Here is a 15,236-nt window from a genome sequence, read left to right on the forward strand (position 1 = left end):
GCTGGCGCTGGCGCTCGGCGGGGCGCGCGGCTTCGGCGACGAGGAGGAGCGGCGCTGCGACGGGATCCGCATCGCCATGTGCCAGAACCTGGGCTACAACGTCACCAAGATGCCCAACCTGGTGGGCCACGAGCTGCAGGCGGACGCCGAGCTGCAGCTCACCACCTTCACGCCGCTCATCCAGTACGGCTGCTCCAGCCAGCTCCAGGTGCGTGCGGGCAGGGCAGGGCAGGGCGCCCAGCTTGGTGCCGCTGCTCCCGGCTGCCTTCCCGGGGCGAGCTGGTGGAGCGCTGCCCCTCTGCCGCCTTGGGGGTGCTTGGTCTTCCCTGGCCTCCGTAGTCCCCTCCAGCCCCGCTCCCAGGACTGAAATCAGGGATCGCCCCTCTTTTCCTCCGTTTCAGAATGTCACCACGCTGCACAGAGAGGGCTCTGACCACAGGGTTGAAAAAAAACACCCCCCCCATCTTTTTCCGTGAGCATGGGCCAAGTACAAAGGATCCCGATGGCACAAGGAGGTGACTTTCCAGCCCAGATGCCAGCACGCAGAAAAAAAATAATTAAAAGCCCCCCCCCCCCACATTCAACACTATGTTCTGCTGCTCGCAGTAGAGCAGTGGGCACTCGGGGGGGAAGCACCGACAAGAGCAACCGGCACTGTCCCTCCTTTGGGAAAGCGTGGCCCTTTGCAAGCATTTCCCTGCTCCTGAGGGGGGTTTTGTAGCCGTGGAGATGTTCTGTCATTTAAAAAAACAGGTGGACGTGGGCCCCGGGTGGGAAGGGGGGTCCCTCCAATAATCTCATCGCAGGAGCTGCTCTCGCATGTTAATGGCAAGAGCTTTATTCTCCCCCAGCTTAGATTTTATCGAACAAAAACGAGTTTGTTTCTTCACACACAATTCCCAAATTGACCCTTGCTTGGCTTTCTTAAATGCTTTTTTTTTTTTTCCTAACCTTCTTACATTTCATTTACTATGCCGTATATCAGAACTGTAAGTGCACTAGCTAAACGTGCTGCGGTATTCTAACTTGGTTTAATACACAGGCACGCTTACAGAAGAAAATGTCTGCAATAGTTCTTGTAGCAATTCAATTCCCACTTCCATCTGAGTATGAAAAGCTCTGTACCATCTCCTAAGTGAATCTCTGTTCTTTTCTTAAAGTTTAGATACACCATCTTAGTTTGCATCACTGATGTTTAGATCTAGGGCTGAGCTGTTCCCAGCTTTGGTAAGGCCGATCTGGTCAGTAAAACAATCGGGTTTTGGCCTCAAATGTTTTTTAATTGAAAAAAGGGATGATCATTTGAGGTTTCTGCTCCTTGTTGGCTTAGGCAAAATCCTCAGCTCCACTGCAACAGAAGACAGAAAGGAGACATGCTCAGCCTACCTAGTTCTCTCTTTCTCTTCTGAACACAAACATGACTATTGTTTCTCTCTTCCAGTTCTTCCTTTGTTCAGTCTACGTTCCCATGTGCACAGAGAAGATTAACATCCCGATAGGTCCCTGCGGTGGCATGTGCCTTTCTGTCAAAAGAAGATGTGAACCTGTCCTAAAAGAGTTTGGATTTGCCTGGCCAGACAGCCTAAACTGCAGTAAATTCCCACCTCAGAACGACCACAACCACATGTGCATGGAGGGCCCGGGGGATGAAGAAGTTCCCCTTCACAGCAAGATGCCCTTACAGCCAGGAGAAGAGTGTCATGCCATGGGATCTAATTCAGACCAGTATATCTGGGTGAAAAGAAGCTTGAACTGTGTCCTTAAGTGTGGCTACGACGCTGGTCTCTACAGCAGATCAGCTAAGGAATTTACTGATATCTGGATGGCAGTGTGGGCAAGTCTTTGCTTCATATCAACTGCATTCACAGTCCTGACCTTCCTGATCGATTCATCCAGATTTTCTTACCCCGAACGCCCAATCATATTTCTGAGTATGTGCTACAATATTTATAGCATTGCTTATATTGTGAGGCTGACTGTGGGCCGGGAAAGGATATCCTGTGATTTTGAAGAGGCAGCAGAACCTGTTCTTATCCAAGAAGGTCTTAAGAACACAGGATGTGCTATAATTTTCCTACTGATGTATTTTTTCGGGATGGCTAGCTCCATCTGGTGGGTTATTCTGACACTGACATGGTTTCTGGCAGCCGGACTCAAATGGGGCCACGAAGCTATAGAAATGCACAGCTCCTATTTCCATATTGCAGCCTGGGCTATCCCTGCTGTGAAGACCATAGTCATCTTGATTATGAGACTGGTCGATGCGGATGAGCTCACTGGTCTGTGTTATGTTGGCAGCCAGAATCTAGATGCACTCACTGGCTTTGTTGTTGCTCCACTTTTCACTTACTTGGTTATTGGAACTCTATTCATAGCAGCAGGGTTAGTGGCCTTATTTAAAATTAGGTCTAATCTTCAAAAAGATGGGACTAAAACTGACAAGCTGGAAAGACTGATGGTCAAAATTGGGGTCTTTTCAGTGCTATACACTGTCCCAGCTACCTGTGTCATCGCCTGTTATTTCTATGAAATCTCCAACTGGGCTGTCTTCCGCTATTCGGGTGACGATTCCAATATGGCTGTGGAGATGCTCAAAATCTTCATGTCTCTGCTGGTGGGTATCACATCTGGCATGTGGATTTGGTCAGCCAAGACTCTGCACACATGGCAAAAATGCTCTAACAGACTGGTGAACTCAGGGAAAGTGAAACGGGAGAAGAGAGCAGATGGCTGGGTAAAACCTGGGAAAGGGAATGAGACTGTGGTATAATGGAAACCAATGTGCTGACTTCCCCAGAAGGACTGCTCACGTATAAACATTTGCAGTAGAAATGTTGCTGGGGGGGCGAGGGGGGGGGTGAGGAGATTAATACAGACATTTGTCTCTGGAAAAAAGCTTTAAAGAATAAGCAACCATTTCCAAAGCCTTGCTGCAAGAATAGCCATAAACAATGCTGCCCGATATAGGAAAGCCCAGGGAGGCTTTAAAAGCTGTGAAAAATCTGAACTTTTGTTTCAAGCAGGATGCAACGTACTTGTCTTCAGAAGCTGGAGGACCTTACATCTGCTAGGTGCTGGGTTCCCCAATCACTTCGTAGTGGGCAGAGGAAAAGGGGTTTAGAGCCAAATTCTGGGCTGGTTTAGGGTCTAATTCTCCGAGGTGCAGGGTATTCTGCCCTTCACCTGGCTGCCTTCCCACCTTTTGAATTCAGTGCCCTGAAGGAAGTGATCAGACCGTGATCAGGAAGTGATCAGAGCCTGTTAAGATTTACCCTGAAGTCCTGTGCCTTGATTAAGCCAGCATATTTCATAATGCAGCCAAAGACTATGTTTTCAGACAAATGCCGGGGGGGGGCTTTTGAGGTTTGAAAGGAACAAATGAACAATGAATTGGTAGGGCTTCCTGAGGTGTTAAGAAGGATGGCTCTGTCACTCATTTAACAACCTGACCTTAATGTCTGGGATAACACACAATATAGACAATACTGTCTATAGTGTCAGTACTTTTCGGACCTTTCTTAGAAGAATAACCACTTGGACTCTGAAGCATAACAGGAAATGTGTAGTTCACAATTTTCTCTCCCTCTCTGTCCTCCCCCTTTTTGGTCCTTTCAAGATAACCTTGTTTATTTCCACACACTGACAACCTGATTCCTCAACAATTACTAATTTTAAATGAAGTCTTATTTTTATAGTCCTCCTTCCCACTGCAAGGTGGAGCTAAATGAGGGAAAGTGAAGGAAGGGTCACTTCAGAATAACACACAGCTTTTTTCCAAGTAAGCTTATCTGGCTCTCCCCAGAGACCCATTGCATTAAGCAATTAAGGCTTAATATATTTCGCTCTGTGTGATTGTATCTGTGCAGACGCCAGTCTGGGAGAAGTGAAATGTTAAGTTTCTTGGCAGCTTCTTGTTCACACAGACCTTTTGGTATAATTGTGTGTGTCAGATACAATTAAAAGAACATTCTCCAGCCATGACATAGCAGTACAGCTGACTGTCTTAAAACGATGGTCTGGTTGCTCGCTAAGAATGGCAGAACTTTGTTATATATATAAGAATGCTAGCAGGCATTCAGCCATCTTGAACAATGGAGACATTTTCCTTTTTGTAAAGGGATCCAAAGAAAAGCAAGCCAGCATCTTGGTGAGTAATATTGTTTCATAGTAACCATCAAGGTCTGTTATCCTATTACAAGAAAAGGCTCTAGCTCCTTCTCAACAAGAAGCCAATGCCTCCTGCCAGAGGCCTGTTTGTTGTGGAGTATGATGAAACTACGTAACCTACAGACGCTTACAAGACAATTCTCCCTTGAAGGACCCCTAAGTTCACCTGTGTACCCTAAAATACTGTTTTGTGGTTTTTATACAGAGGGCATCACGGTGAGGTGCCGAGACCTTGCAAAGTGCCTTCCACTCCTATAGATTTAAATGGTAGAATGGGGTACAAATGGCCTTATAGGAAACATCAAGCTTTAAAACAGGTACCCCCTGGATTTCTCAAACATCATTTCATTCAGAGAGTAGCTTTTTTATGTAGTGCTCTTTTGTAGAGATTTGTGTTGTTCTTTGTTAATGCCAACACGTGCTTAAGCACATGTAACACTCCCCTGTCCCTCCTTCCAAAACCTAATTGCAGTCTTTGGTTGAGATCACTCACTAGCAGAGCAAGTGACAACTTGATACATCCTACCCAAAACACAAGCCATTGTTTTGACTAGCTCTGCATACTAGTTGAGACTCCTGATGCTTTCTGTTATGTCTCTGCTGTTACATTTGGACAGTAATGTTATGTTTGGAGCTATGTTTTCTGCTCTGGAAACGAACTCCAGCAAGCTTGAAAATTTTGACTTCGCTGTGAGGTGATCTGATCCACGCCCTGACAAACTGAGGATGCAGAATCAGAAGTTAGCTTTGAATTCTGAGGGACTGAGGAGCCGGATCATTTGGTTAAGATAGTGGGGCCAAACGCATCCAGGTCTCCCTCCACTGATATGGGAGATCAGTGACCCAGACTGACAGACATACCTCGGTCTTCAGACCATTTAGCACAATCAATCATTTACATTTTTTTTGTAACCGTGTAACTTACACAGAACTTAACGGTAAGTGGTGCCTTTTCCAAGTGCCCTTGCATCTCAAAATGTGGCTGGATAGAGCCTCCTGCAGTGCCATCGCCACTGATAAGTGACATCCAACAGTAAATCAAATCAGGATGATACTGAATTGTCTCAAGGGAGCATTTGGAGGATATATCTGTTAAAAATTGTGAAGCGCTCAAAACACTGCAGCAGGAGGCATATTAGTGCCTGGAGAGGGAACTTTTCTCGTACTTTTGGAGGCGTTGTGCTAGCCTGAGACCCGGTGAGCCTAGATTCTTCAATTGCAGCAATGTAACAGGTCGATTTACTCACCCATGGGCTGTTGTAGTCCAGGGATTTGTGTCTAGTTAAAGCTTGAGGGCCAGTAGTTATGAGTGTCTGCAACTCTCATGTTCTCTCACTACAACGTTGTTATGAATTTAAAGCCAAAAAATGTGTGACTAATCCTTCCTCGGAAGTGCAGTTGCTGTGGTTATATAGAGCTAGAAACTCTTTACAGCAGTTACCTTCCCCACTCTGTCCCTCCTCCCTTTCTTTCTCAAGACAGTCCCACCCCAGGCCGTGTTTTGTGCTGACCACAGGCTTCTGAAATGCCTGACAGAGGTACAAACTAGGCTACTTCATGTTAAAGAGGCAAATTAGTTTTTCTTTCTGAACTTACAAAGAAATAGACACTGATTATTTTTGAGTGTACAGAAAGTATATCTACATTGATGTATGTACTGTAAATTTCTAATTTATCACTGTACAAAACTTTGCTATTTAATTTTTGTATCAAAATAAATTTTTAACCCTTGTGAATTAGTAATAGATTCTTACTGAGCCTTGGGTTTTTTGCCGGGGGGTGGGGAGAAGGATCCCTCCTGTTTTCCCCTCGCTGCCTGCTTCCCCCCACCATAAACTGTCTCATAATTATAACCATAGTTCTGTCTTTAAATGCATACGACTGAAGAGTTCAACTTAATAAATAGGTAGCTGTGGTGGGTTAAGACACTAGTCATGGTGCCAAACTTAGATGCTAAAATCTTTGAAGTGTGCAAAATTTACATCTGCTTCAGCGTTTTGGGCCAGCTTATTCCTGAAAGCCTCAAGACTCAATGAGAGGGACTCTCCAAAGGTGATGCTTGGGATCCCCAGCTGAGGGTACAGGTGGAGAAGCAGCAGTACCTTGTTACATTTCTGCATGGCATCCAGGCTTTCCTGAATGGATAGGCAGAATTAGCTTCTTCAGCTGCAGATATGCACAGGGGCAAAAAGAGATTGTGTAGTTGGTTTTGGGAACCCAAAAATCAAAAGGCTTCAAGCAGGCCCTTTTATTTCAAGTATGGCAAGACGGCCTAAGACATGAAACGTTGAGAGCCTGAAACAAAGGTAGATAACTCAACCCTGCCCTACCTTCCAGGAAAATCATTTTTCTGTTAACGATGGGTCATACTTTGAGTGACTTCTGTGAGAGCCAGGTTCCCTTTGTAGCATTCCTGAAATCCAGGGATTGCTACTATGGCTATTCTCCAATGTTACTGAGGATATACCCTTTTCAAGTTTCACTGGGGCTGCAGCATAAAGGAAGAGCATTCATGAGCACTTTGGCTTTTGGGGTTTTTTAAAGTTTTTTTATGTTACATTTACTTATGAGCTACACTATACAATAACAGTTAAGCTAAGCAGCAAAATACTATTCCTGTGTTTGTGTTTTCGCTAGCTGGTTTAACATTAGAGTGATCGTTTATGATTTAATTGTTATCTTAAGCTTCTCAAATCAGTCATACCAGTAGGAGTTTAGCATGGAGGATTATTTAGATGAGCATAATCTTAAATTTTACTTTAATATTTAAATAAACTAGAGTTTGTGTACCCAGCATCTGTTATAAAGGAGACAATAGGTTTTATCATGTGATAATCCGCAGGGATTATTGAGTCAAGTTTTCAAGAACAGTACCCAAATCTAGATGCCCCAAATATGCGAGAAGATCATTTAGGAGAGTGCTGCATGCAGGTCACTCAGTATCAAACTGTCCTGTTTAGATGCCTTAGAATATTACTGGTAGACCCCAAGTTAATTCCTGAACTAACGTGAACCCCGAAGTGGAAGGCAGCTTTCAATTTAGATTGACCCACTACAACAAATCAGGCCAAATCTTCCGAAAGATTGGGCATGAAGTGGTGTGAGAGCCGTTGTTGTGAAACAGAACCCACAAAGAACTTGCCTCTGATTCTTAACAAGTGTGTGTATGTGCTTATATGTGTGTTTTCAGACCTATTTTGGGGATCGTGATCAATGTTGGGGACTTGATATCACAAGAGAATATAGTCTGTGACCAAAGATGTCCTGAAAATGGGAAATGGAGCGTATTTCGGGCCACTACATTAGGGTGTCTTAAGCCTGACATGGAGGGAGACAGAAATAGGTGAGAGAATTATCTCTCTCCCCATGAGTATATATACCATGGCCTCTGATAAAACATGCAAGCTCAGTAACTTAGTTTTATGAGGCAGATACTTTGACATGTAAGAACAAGACAAAAAGCTACCTGTTCATTTCATAGCTCACTACACCCCTTTCAGCTTGCAATGACTTTTAGTGGCAAGCCAGGGTAGCTCTGAAGAAGTGACCTACAGCAATCTCTGCTACTTATTGTTCTGTCTGGTAAAAACATAGCTGTTGGTTTATGCAGGAGATGAAAATAATGCACATGAGAGCTCGCATCATTTGCTTCCTCCCAGAGAGTTCAGTGAGACTGCCAAAGCTTGGTGGCATTTGAGCACAGTATGGAACAGCTTTGTAAAGCTATAGTCAAGCTCCATTATAGTCAATACTGCTGAGAGCTTCTACAGGCACAGAATAGCCTGATTTACAGCTGTGTTAATGCCATATTGCTGCTTCACCAAAACTAGCCTGGGAGACTCATCATCACTGTACAGAGGACTCTGGGATAGAGCTGCTACAGGAGATACTAGACTGCTGCTGCTTCCTGCAGTTGGATGGGGTCCTTGTTTAGGAGGCCTTATACCCTGGCGAATTCCAGCTGCTGTAATAGCCTTTGGTTAATAGCCAGCTGTTTTGATTTATGCTCTGGGAACAGCCCAGCTTACAGACAACTTCACTTGGGTAGTGCAAAAGTAGCTAAAGGAGAGAAGCAGCAAATGAAATCTGATCTGCTAAAGATAACTCTGCCAAATCACTGCTCTTCTGTCTTCCTAGGGCTTTCTTTTAGTGTGACCATCACCTTGGAGTCTGGGGGCCCTAGTCTTAAAGGCTTATGTGCAGCACCAGCTGAAAGGTACAACAACAGAGCAAACCATTTACGTCAGGCTATACTCATGTGCCAATAAAAGGTTAATCTTTGTGGCTTCAGTTAGGATTTCTATTCCTGGCTTATTTTCCTGCCAGCAATCTGACAGCAAAAAAGCTGATTTATGAAGTTAAATTTCTGAGGAGGTGTCTATCGTCATTCTTTTACTTTCTAAATCAATCATTTAGAACGTTTTAAGACAAATGAAAGAACCCACTGTTTGCAGACATGCTGGCAAGAAACAGACTTTCCTTTTGTATTTACACCAGTATTGAGCTAGTTTCCTGACTGCGTCTCCCATTTCCTGAATTTACTCTGAGGAAGGAAAAACATCCTTCCTGAAAAACAAATGCAAATAATTTGATAATCTGCCCTCTTAAATAACTCCAAAGACTGCAAAATTCAATCTTTTTGGATGCTTATTATACAACCTGAAGACAGGTAGCTGAAAATATTATGAAGTGTTTTCTGAAATTTTTACTTATAATGCTTGCACAGAAAGGCCCACACAATAGTAAAACTAGCACTTCTCAACTGCCTTTTTATACTCAACTTCACTGTTTTAAAACAAGGACTGGTTGACATCTAGTGGTAGCTCTAGGCAATATCTTTCTTTCTACCCTCTCACTCCACATCCATACCTCAGTCCACATCAGTTACATACATTTTTTTCACCAGTTTCAAGAACATTGCAGCATTTTCATTTGGAACTGTTAAATAAGTGAAGATTTATTTATTGATATTAGAGGGATAGAGAAATATTTGGGGAATTAAACCCCTTTACTAGAAGCATACCTGGGTACTTCTGCACCTTAATTTTTTTTAAAATGGTTCCTAGTCACCAGCCAAATGGCCCAGGCCCAGAGTTGAGCTACTCTTCCCCTCCTGCTTTTCCCTTTTCACTGACTTTAGGAGGAAAAAAAGGAGGGCAGGGGATTAATCCAGGAAAAAAAGTTTGTTTCTCAAACTCATTCTGTTTTGCTCTGCTCCCGACCCAGTCCACAGCCTGTTAAAAAGGGGTCTTCAATGGTAATGTTAACCTCAGGGCCAAGATACTCTGGTAAAGCTAAAGTCCCTGCTTTCTCTGTAAGAGATAAGAGAAGTCATCTATGACCAGCTTCATTTTCATTAATTAAAATGTTGGAAAATTCCTGCTGTCAAGATATTATTGTTACTTGGGTTGACATTTTTAAATTGTATTATTATTATTAGACATACGCATTGCCACGCATTACATAATGTATGATAGACTACATAATGTGTGCTCATACTGTATGCCTATGTTAATCATATAATATAATATACCATGTATTGCTATGCATTGTATTATTGTATAAATATATGACCTATTATACTTATGAAAGGGTAGAGAGATTGCATAGGACATTTCCTAGGATGAATGGGTCCCTCCTGAATTATAGGTGGTGGACTCTGATTCATTAACAAAACTGAACCTCGGCAAAGTGTGGTGGGGAGAAGGTCTCTGTCTTGAGGTCTAGGAGCAACAAATTACAAGGGCCTGGTCTCTTCTGAGGTTCTCGTTTTCCTGTGGGTTCCCCACCTGAGGTTAACACATTCCTGAGCCTCTAACAGAGGCGTAACCAGGCACTTGAGTATCCTGGGAGGCACCCACACACAGGGCAGCAGCAGTGACGTTATTGGTGGCAGCCAGGCACGGCTGCTGTTACTTTTGTACCATCCCCTTCCCTTCTTGGGTCAGTGTCCAAGACTGGTGCCCACCTACCCCCTTTTTACATTACCGGCCTCTAATCTACATTTACATTATCTCATTTACCTTATCTAATTTGGGTTGCTCAGTATCTTTTCTACATGTGTGGCAGGTTTTTGGGCTTCTTCCTGTTTGTTTTCCACATATTCCCAAATAAAGGTAGCTGGAGGTCTAGACTCCCAAAGGAATAGAGTGGTAACAAGTGTGGAAGAACCTCCTGCAAAAACAACCAGAGAGGTTTTATACTATTTTTCTAGAGCCAACATTGTATTTGTTGCTCAGGAAGAAGAGCCCTTCAACCAGCTGAACCCACATCTTGGTACTGCTACTGCCACATGGCAAAAGAGTTGCAGTAACATAAAAGTGTGGCATCCTATTACTGTATTTACTTGATTCTAAGATGAGCTTTTTATCCCCATTTACCGCTGGGGGGGGAAGTCCTTTGTCTTAGAATTGAATATGGGGGCAGGTGGCTGCTGTGGCTCAGCCTCAAGCCACTACCAGGTGTTGGGGCCATCACTGCGGCTGATGCCTTCCCCCTACCCCTGCCAACTTTGGACCCCACCATCTCCCTCCTGAAGCCTCTTCCCTCCATCTCCCCTCTTTCCATGCAACCTTGCCTGCCTCTTTCCCTATCCCCCTTCTCCTTGCTCTGCACCAGCAGGCTCCGTGCATGCTGCAGCCTGGGGTACTGAGCACATGCAGCCCGGCCCCTGCAGCAGTGGCATACAGCCCACATGGCTGCTACAGGGGCAGGACTGGGGCCATGCTCAGTGCCCCAGGCCAGAACAGGTATGAAGCCTGCTGGCATGGAACGAGGAAAGGGGTGGGAAGTTGGGGAGCTGAGCCTGGGGGGGAAGGGGAGCAGAGGCTGGCAGGAGGGGGAGCATAGGGGAAAGGGGGGTGGGTAGGGGGCAGAGGTAGCAGGGGGACAGGCATGAGCAGGGGGAAAGCTGCTTAACCTCCCCACATCACCTGTTTTCCTACTGCCTGCCTCCCTGCAGCAATTGGGGAGTGGGAGGCTGAATGTATCTCACATCAATAGATGAGTATGGGTTTTACTATGAGACCAATAAGTGAAAAGCAAAACAAATTTAGAAGGAAACAATAATTAGATTCTATACATGGACAATTATAACACATTTATTATTTTTCCATATATAGAATCTAATTATGGGGGGGTTATCATAAATTCAGGTTTATCTTCAAAATGAGTAAATACAGTATTGTATGTGGCTGTACACCTCAAGGCCTCAGCTTAAATTAGGGACCATGTCTGGTTAGTCTTTCCCTATCAGTTGTTGCTGATTGGCTGAAGATTTACAAGCATAAGAGTTTAACAAAGCTTCTCCCAGCATTTAAAGACTCATCGGAGCCCAGGAGCTTGGCACAAAAACTCGGTCCAGCTTTCAAAGACCGATTTTAGCCTCACAGAGGCTGGCATAAGTCTTCCGAGACAGATCTTCCTTTAGCTTAAACAAAGCTTATTCTGGCTCTGAAAGTGTTTACTGCACAGACCTCGTGTCCTACTTACAGGTAGATTAGCACAGAAAGCAGAGTCTCTGAACCAATGGCCAGGGCAGGACCTTGGGTAACAACCATCATTTCAAAGTTTCATAGTTGGTAGGGTTGGAAGGGACCTAAGCAGATCATCTAGTCCAACCCCCTGCCAAGGGAAAGAAAGGATGCTGGGGTCAAATGACCCCAGCTAGGTGGCTGTCTAGCCTCCTTTTGAAGACCCCCATGCCCATGCCTTGGATTAGAAGAGTGTCCTTTCATGCTACTGACCGAAACCACGCCACACTTTCCCTGAGGCAGGTATCATACTCCTCTGTCTCTTGTTTGCCTTCTGCAGAGTTGCTTCCTGAAACCAGAGGCCCTCCCACAGTCCTTCAGGGATTGCTGGTGGTGGCAGTCACAAAAGCAGCCTCAACATACCCTTAAAATCTCAGCTACTCTGGTTACTGACAACAATCAGACCATTGTACTGGTTGCTCCTGTCACCCCTGTAGGACCAGCTGAGCTCCTGGCCAATGCACAGGCATTACTGAGTCCATTGCCTGCTTCGCAGTCTCTGAAAGCAACGACACATCAGGTTGCCTGTGCATGTGCTCCGACACGTTCCAGTTACAATGCTGCAGCATCGCCACAGTGTCACATGTATTAAGCCCCTGCACATTTGAAAATGGCTGTGATGCGGTTTAACTAAACCTGCTCAAACAAGGTGCAACAAACTATTCTACAGCCATTTTTAAATGTGAAGGGGCTTAATACACATGGTGCTATGGCATTTTAATTAGAGCAGGTGGCAGGAAACCGCTTTAATTAAAATGCTCCTCCCCCTCCCTCTAACCAATCCCTACCTTTAAGCATGTGTATAGGTAGTCTTAGAGTCTAGAAAACACAGCTTGACTCCCAAATCCAAGCCCTGGACTGGTAGTTAGAAAAAAGTCAACTTTTTTTTGGAAACTAAATAAATCTGGCACTAACTCACAGCCCAGCTCCAGAGCAGTATTTGGATTCAGGGGACATGTGGGCTGAGCCCCAGTTCATAGGTGCTCAGTCAACACTTTGTAGTGGTGATGTAGCATCCCCATGTATTTACCGGTGCTGCAGCATTTTGAAGAGGGTGCAACTCTTTCTCTGTAGTGATGTAGTTCTTTTTCTCCATAGTGTGACTGCAACCAGGTGGATTCTTAACACTTAAATGATGCTCATCTGGGGACATTATTATTGCTCTTTGCTCTAGTATGGCTAGGAGAAGGTTTAAAAGGAGTATATAAAAATGTAAGTATTAACACTTATCTGAATATACTTGGTAAATTTGCTTCACTGGCTGTGTCCCTTTAAATTGACTTTGCAAATCTGTACAGTGGGTACTTGTTTGCAAGAATGATTACAGGAAGACAGTATTATGAATTCTCCTCCACAAATACCTAGCAGTGGTACAAGTGATTGCATGGATTTGTTTGTGCAAACATTCATATCAGAAGTGGTTTATTAAAGCCTTCCTCCTCTGCCCCAGACTACCATCCACCAAAGAATGAAACAATACCATGTGACTGGAGCAAGGTATGAAGGTGGCCAACACTAATCAGAGCAGACACTTGGGGAGCCATCAATCAGGATTAATTGGATAAGGATAATAGTTTCTGCAGGTAATGCCTTTTTTCTATTCAGAAGTCAAAACTGTCCAATGAATTTACTGACACAATCTGACTAATGCTAATCAGAGTGATAGGATGTGGGTTAATTATTTTCCTAAGATTATGTACATTCTGATTGAGATGATAGGAGTGAATACATACAAGGAAATGCACCTGTTCTTTTTCAGGCAAAAAGAAAGGCAGTTTCTTCTATTATACAACTTAATTTGAAACATACATTGAATTTTAGCCCTGAAGACTGGGGAATGCAATTTTTTAAAAAAGAGGGACAAAACCATCACACAAGGGAAACAATGAAGGGAATCATGCTTTGAATGAGTACACGATTCCTCAGTTCTTGGTAGTTCTCTAAACATCTTTGCCCTTCTTTTAGCAGGATCTTTGAAGTTGGTGTTTGGATATAGCAAGACACAGTTTGGCTAAATCTGACAGTGACTCAGAGCCCCTTGCTATCTTCTACCTATTTTCCCAGTTCATCCCTTTACAGCTTTATTATGGTCAGTCTCATAGCTGCTGGATTTGGAAGGAGGAAGGAAATGGTTGCTGGTAGAACTAGCATCGCTCTAATGTATGATATTTGTAGGAGCAATGACTATGTGCTAGCAAATAAACAGAAAGAAAAATACTCATGTAGTGATTTACTATTGCTGCGAGGCAGCAGACCCATCAGCCTTCTGAAATAATGTCTTTTGAGCATTGGCACAATATCTGTACTTGGATCCCAGATGCTGTGAGGTCTGCAAAGGAATGAACTGGGAACTTCATGTGGCTTTTGTGATGATCACTCTGAAAGACAGAAGACAGCAGAAGAGGAGCATAGCCACCAGGGTCTGGGGTTGAGGGCTGAGGGATTGGAAGGATCATTCTGAGTAGTAGAAGGGGCAGAGGAAAGCAGGAAACCCCACCTGCATATAGAGGATCTACACTGAATTTGTGCTTGGAGGGGGAGGGTAGCAGTGGCAAATACCCAAATTATGTTCCTTTTCCTGAGCAAGACAATGAACTGAAAGGATGTGATTAAGAAGGGTGATGGCAGCTAGGCTGTAGGAAACCTAATATTAATTTGTGGATATAGCACTTCCACCTCCCTTTGGTTCCTGCTCCACCCAAAATTTAAAACCCAAATACCTGCCAAGGGCAGCAGCATTTCTGGTCAGGCAGTGCTAATTGACTTCATGGCTCCTTATAATTTACCCGACCCTTTCTAAACGCTTTATTCCACAGGTGTGAATGACTCTATCTTCATTTTAATGGTGTTGATGTTTCACCAAGGTAGCCCTTGTTTTGCAATTCTGCTGCTGGTTAGCTGCTCCTGGTAGTGAAGCCCTGCAGATTGTTTTTAACTCATTATAATGAAGTTACATTGTGTTTGCTTCAATCTTAATAATATATCTTCAGGCCCCTAGCATATTAGTAAAGCATCTGGTTTATTTTTAACTAAAAAATAAACCCTGTGCTGTTTTATGTGACAAGGCACCTCACCATCTGCAGTCTCGTTTTCAAAATGCGAGATCTGCCCATGGCCACGGCAGAACTATAGAAGCACAGCTCCATGGCTGGAGCAGCCACAAGCACCTGGGGCAGTGCCATCTTCTGTCATGACAATTGTGATGACATGATCAGCTGCCACTGCAGCAATGGCTGCTTTTGCACCCTTCTTCCTCCAACAAAGGTGGCACCTGGGGCTGCTGCACCCCCTCAGTTATACTATTGAGTCAAGGGCAGAATGGCATTGACGTTTCAAACACAGCCCAGAAGGAAGTGGTGTAACTAGGATGGAGTGAGTAGGGCACTAGCCCTAGACACCAATGCAGAGGAGGCATTGGGATGATATTTCCCCCCCTCACCCCTCCTGATCAGTCTTTGCTCTGGCAGGTGTAAACCAGCCATAGGAGCTGGGCAGACTCTCCATGTCCAGCAGTTCTATCTGGGGGCAGGGGAAGTG

General features: G+C 44.3%; 1 protein-coding gene across 1 annotated transcript; it reads left to right on the forward strand.

Annotated features, from left to right (window-relative positions):
- Positions 1-6: 6 nt before the first annotated feature.
- Positions 7-13,895, forward strand: FZD4 (frizzled class receptor 4). The gene is made up of 4 exons (XM_019530375.1): positions 7-208; positions 1,442-2,614; positions 10,407-10,487; positions 13,459-13,895. Exons 1-4 carry the CDS (start codon positions 77-79, stop codon positions 13,603-13,605), a joined length of 1,533 nt encoding a protein of 510 aa, XP_019385920.1. The 5' UTR covers positions 7-76; the 3' UTR covers positions 13,606-13,895.
- Positions 13,896-15,236: the final 1,341 nt, after the last annotated feature.

Source organism: Crocodylus porosus, unplaced genomic scaffold (assembly GCF_001723895.1).
Source record: "Crocodylus porosus isolate Cpor-Errol unplaced genomic scaffold, CroPor_comp1, whole genome shotgun sequence".
Lineage (NCBI taxonomy): Eukaryota > Metazoa > Chordata > Crocodylia > Crocodylidae > Crocodylus > Crocodylus porosus.

Bases quoted from the DNA above. Each gene is read 5' to 3' on its own strand.
- FZD4 (XM_019530375.1), top strand. From the start codon at position 77: ATGTGCCAGAACCTGGGCTACAACGTCACCAAGATGCCCAACCTGGTG. The intron at 2,615-10,406 runs GTGGGTATCACA...TTTGTTGCTCAG, and splicing joins AAATCTTCATGTCTCTGCTG to GAAGAAGAGCCCTTCAACCA. The intron at 10,488-13,458 runs GTGTGGCATCCT...GTTCTTTTTCAG, and splicing joins AGAGTTGCAGTAACATAAAA to GCAAAAAGAAAGGCAGTTTC.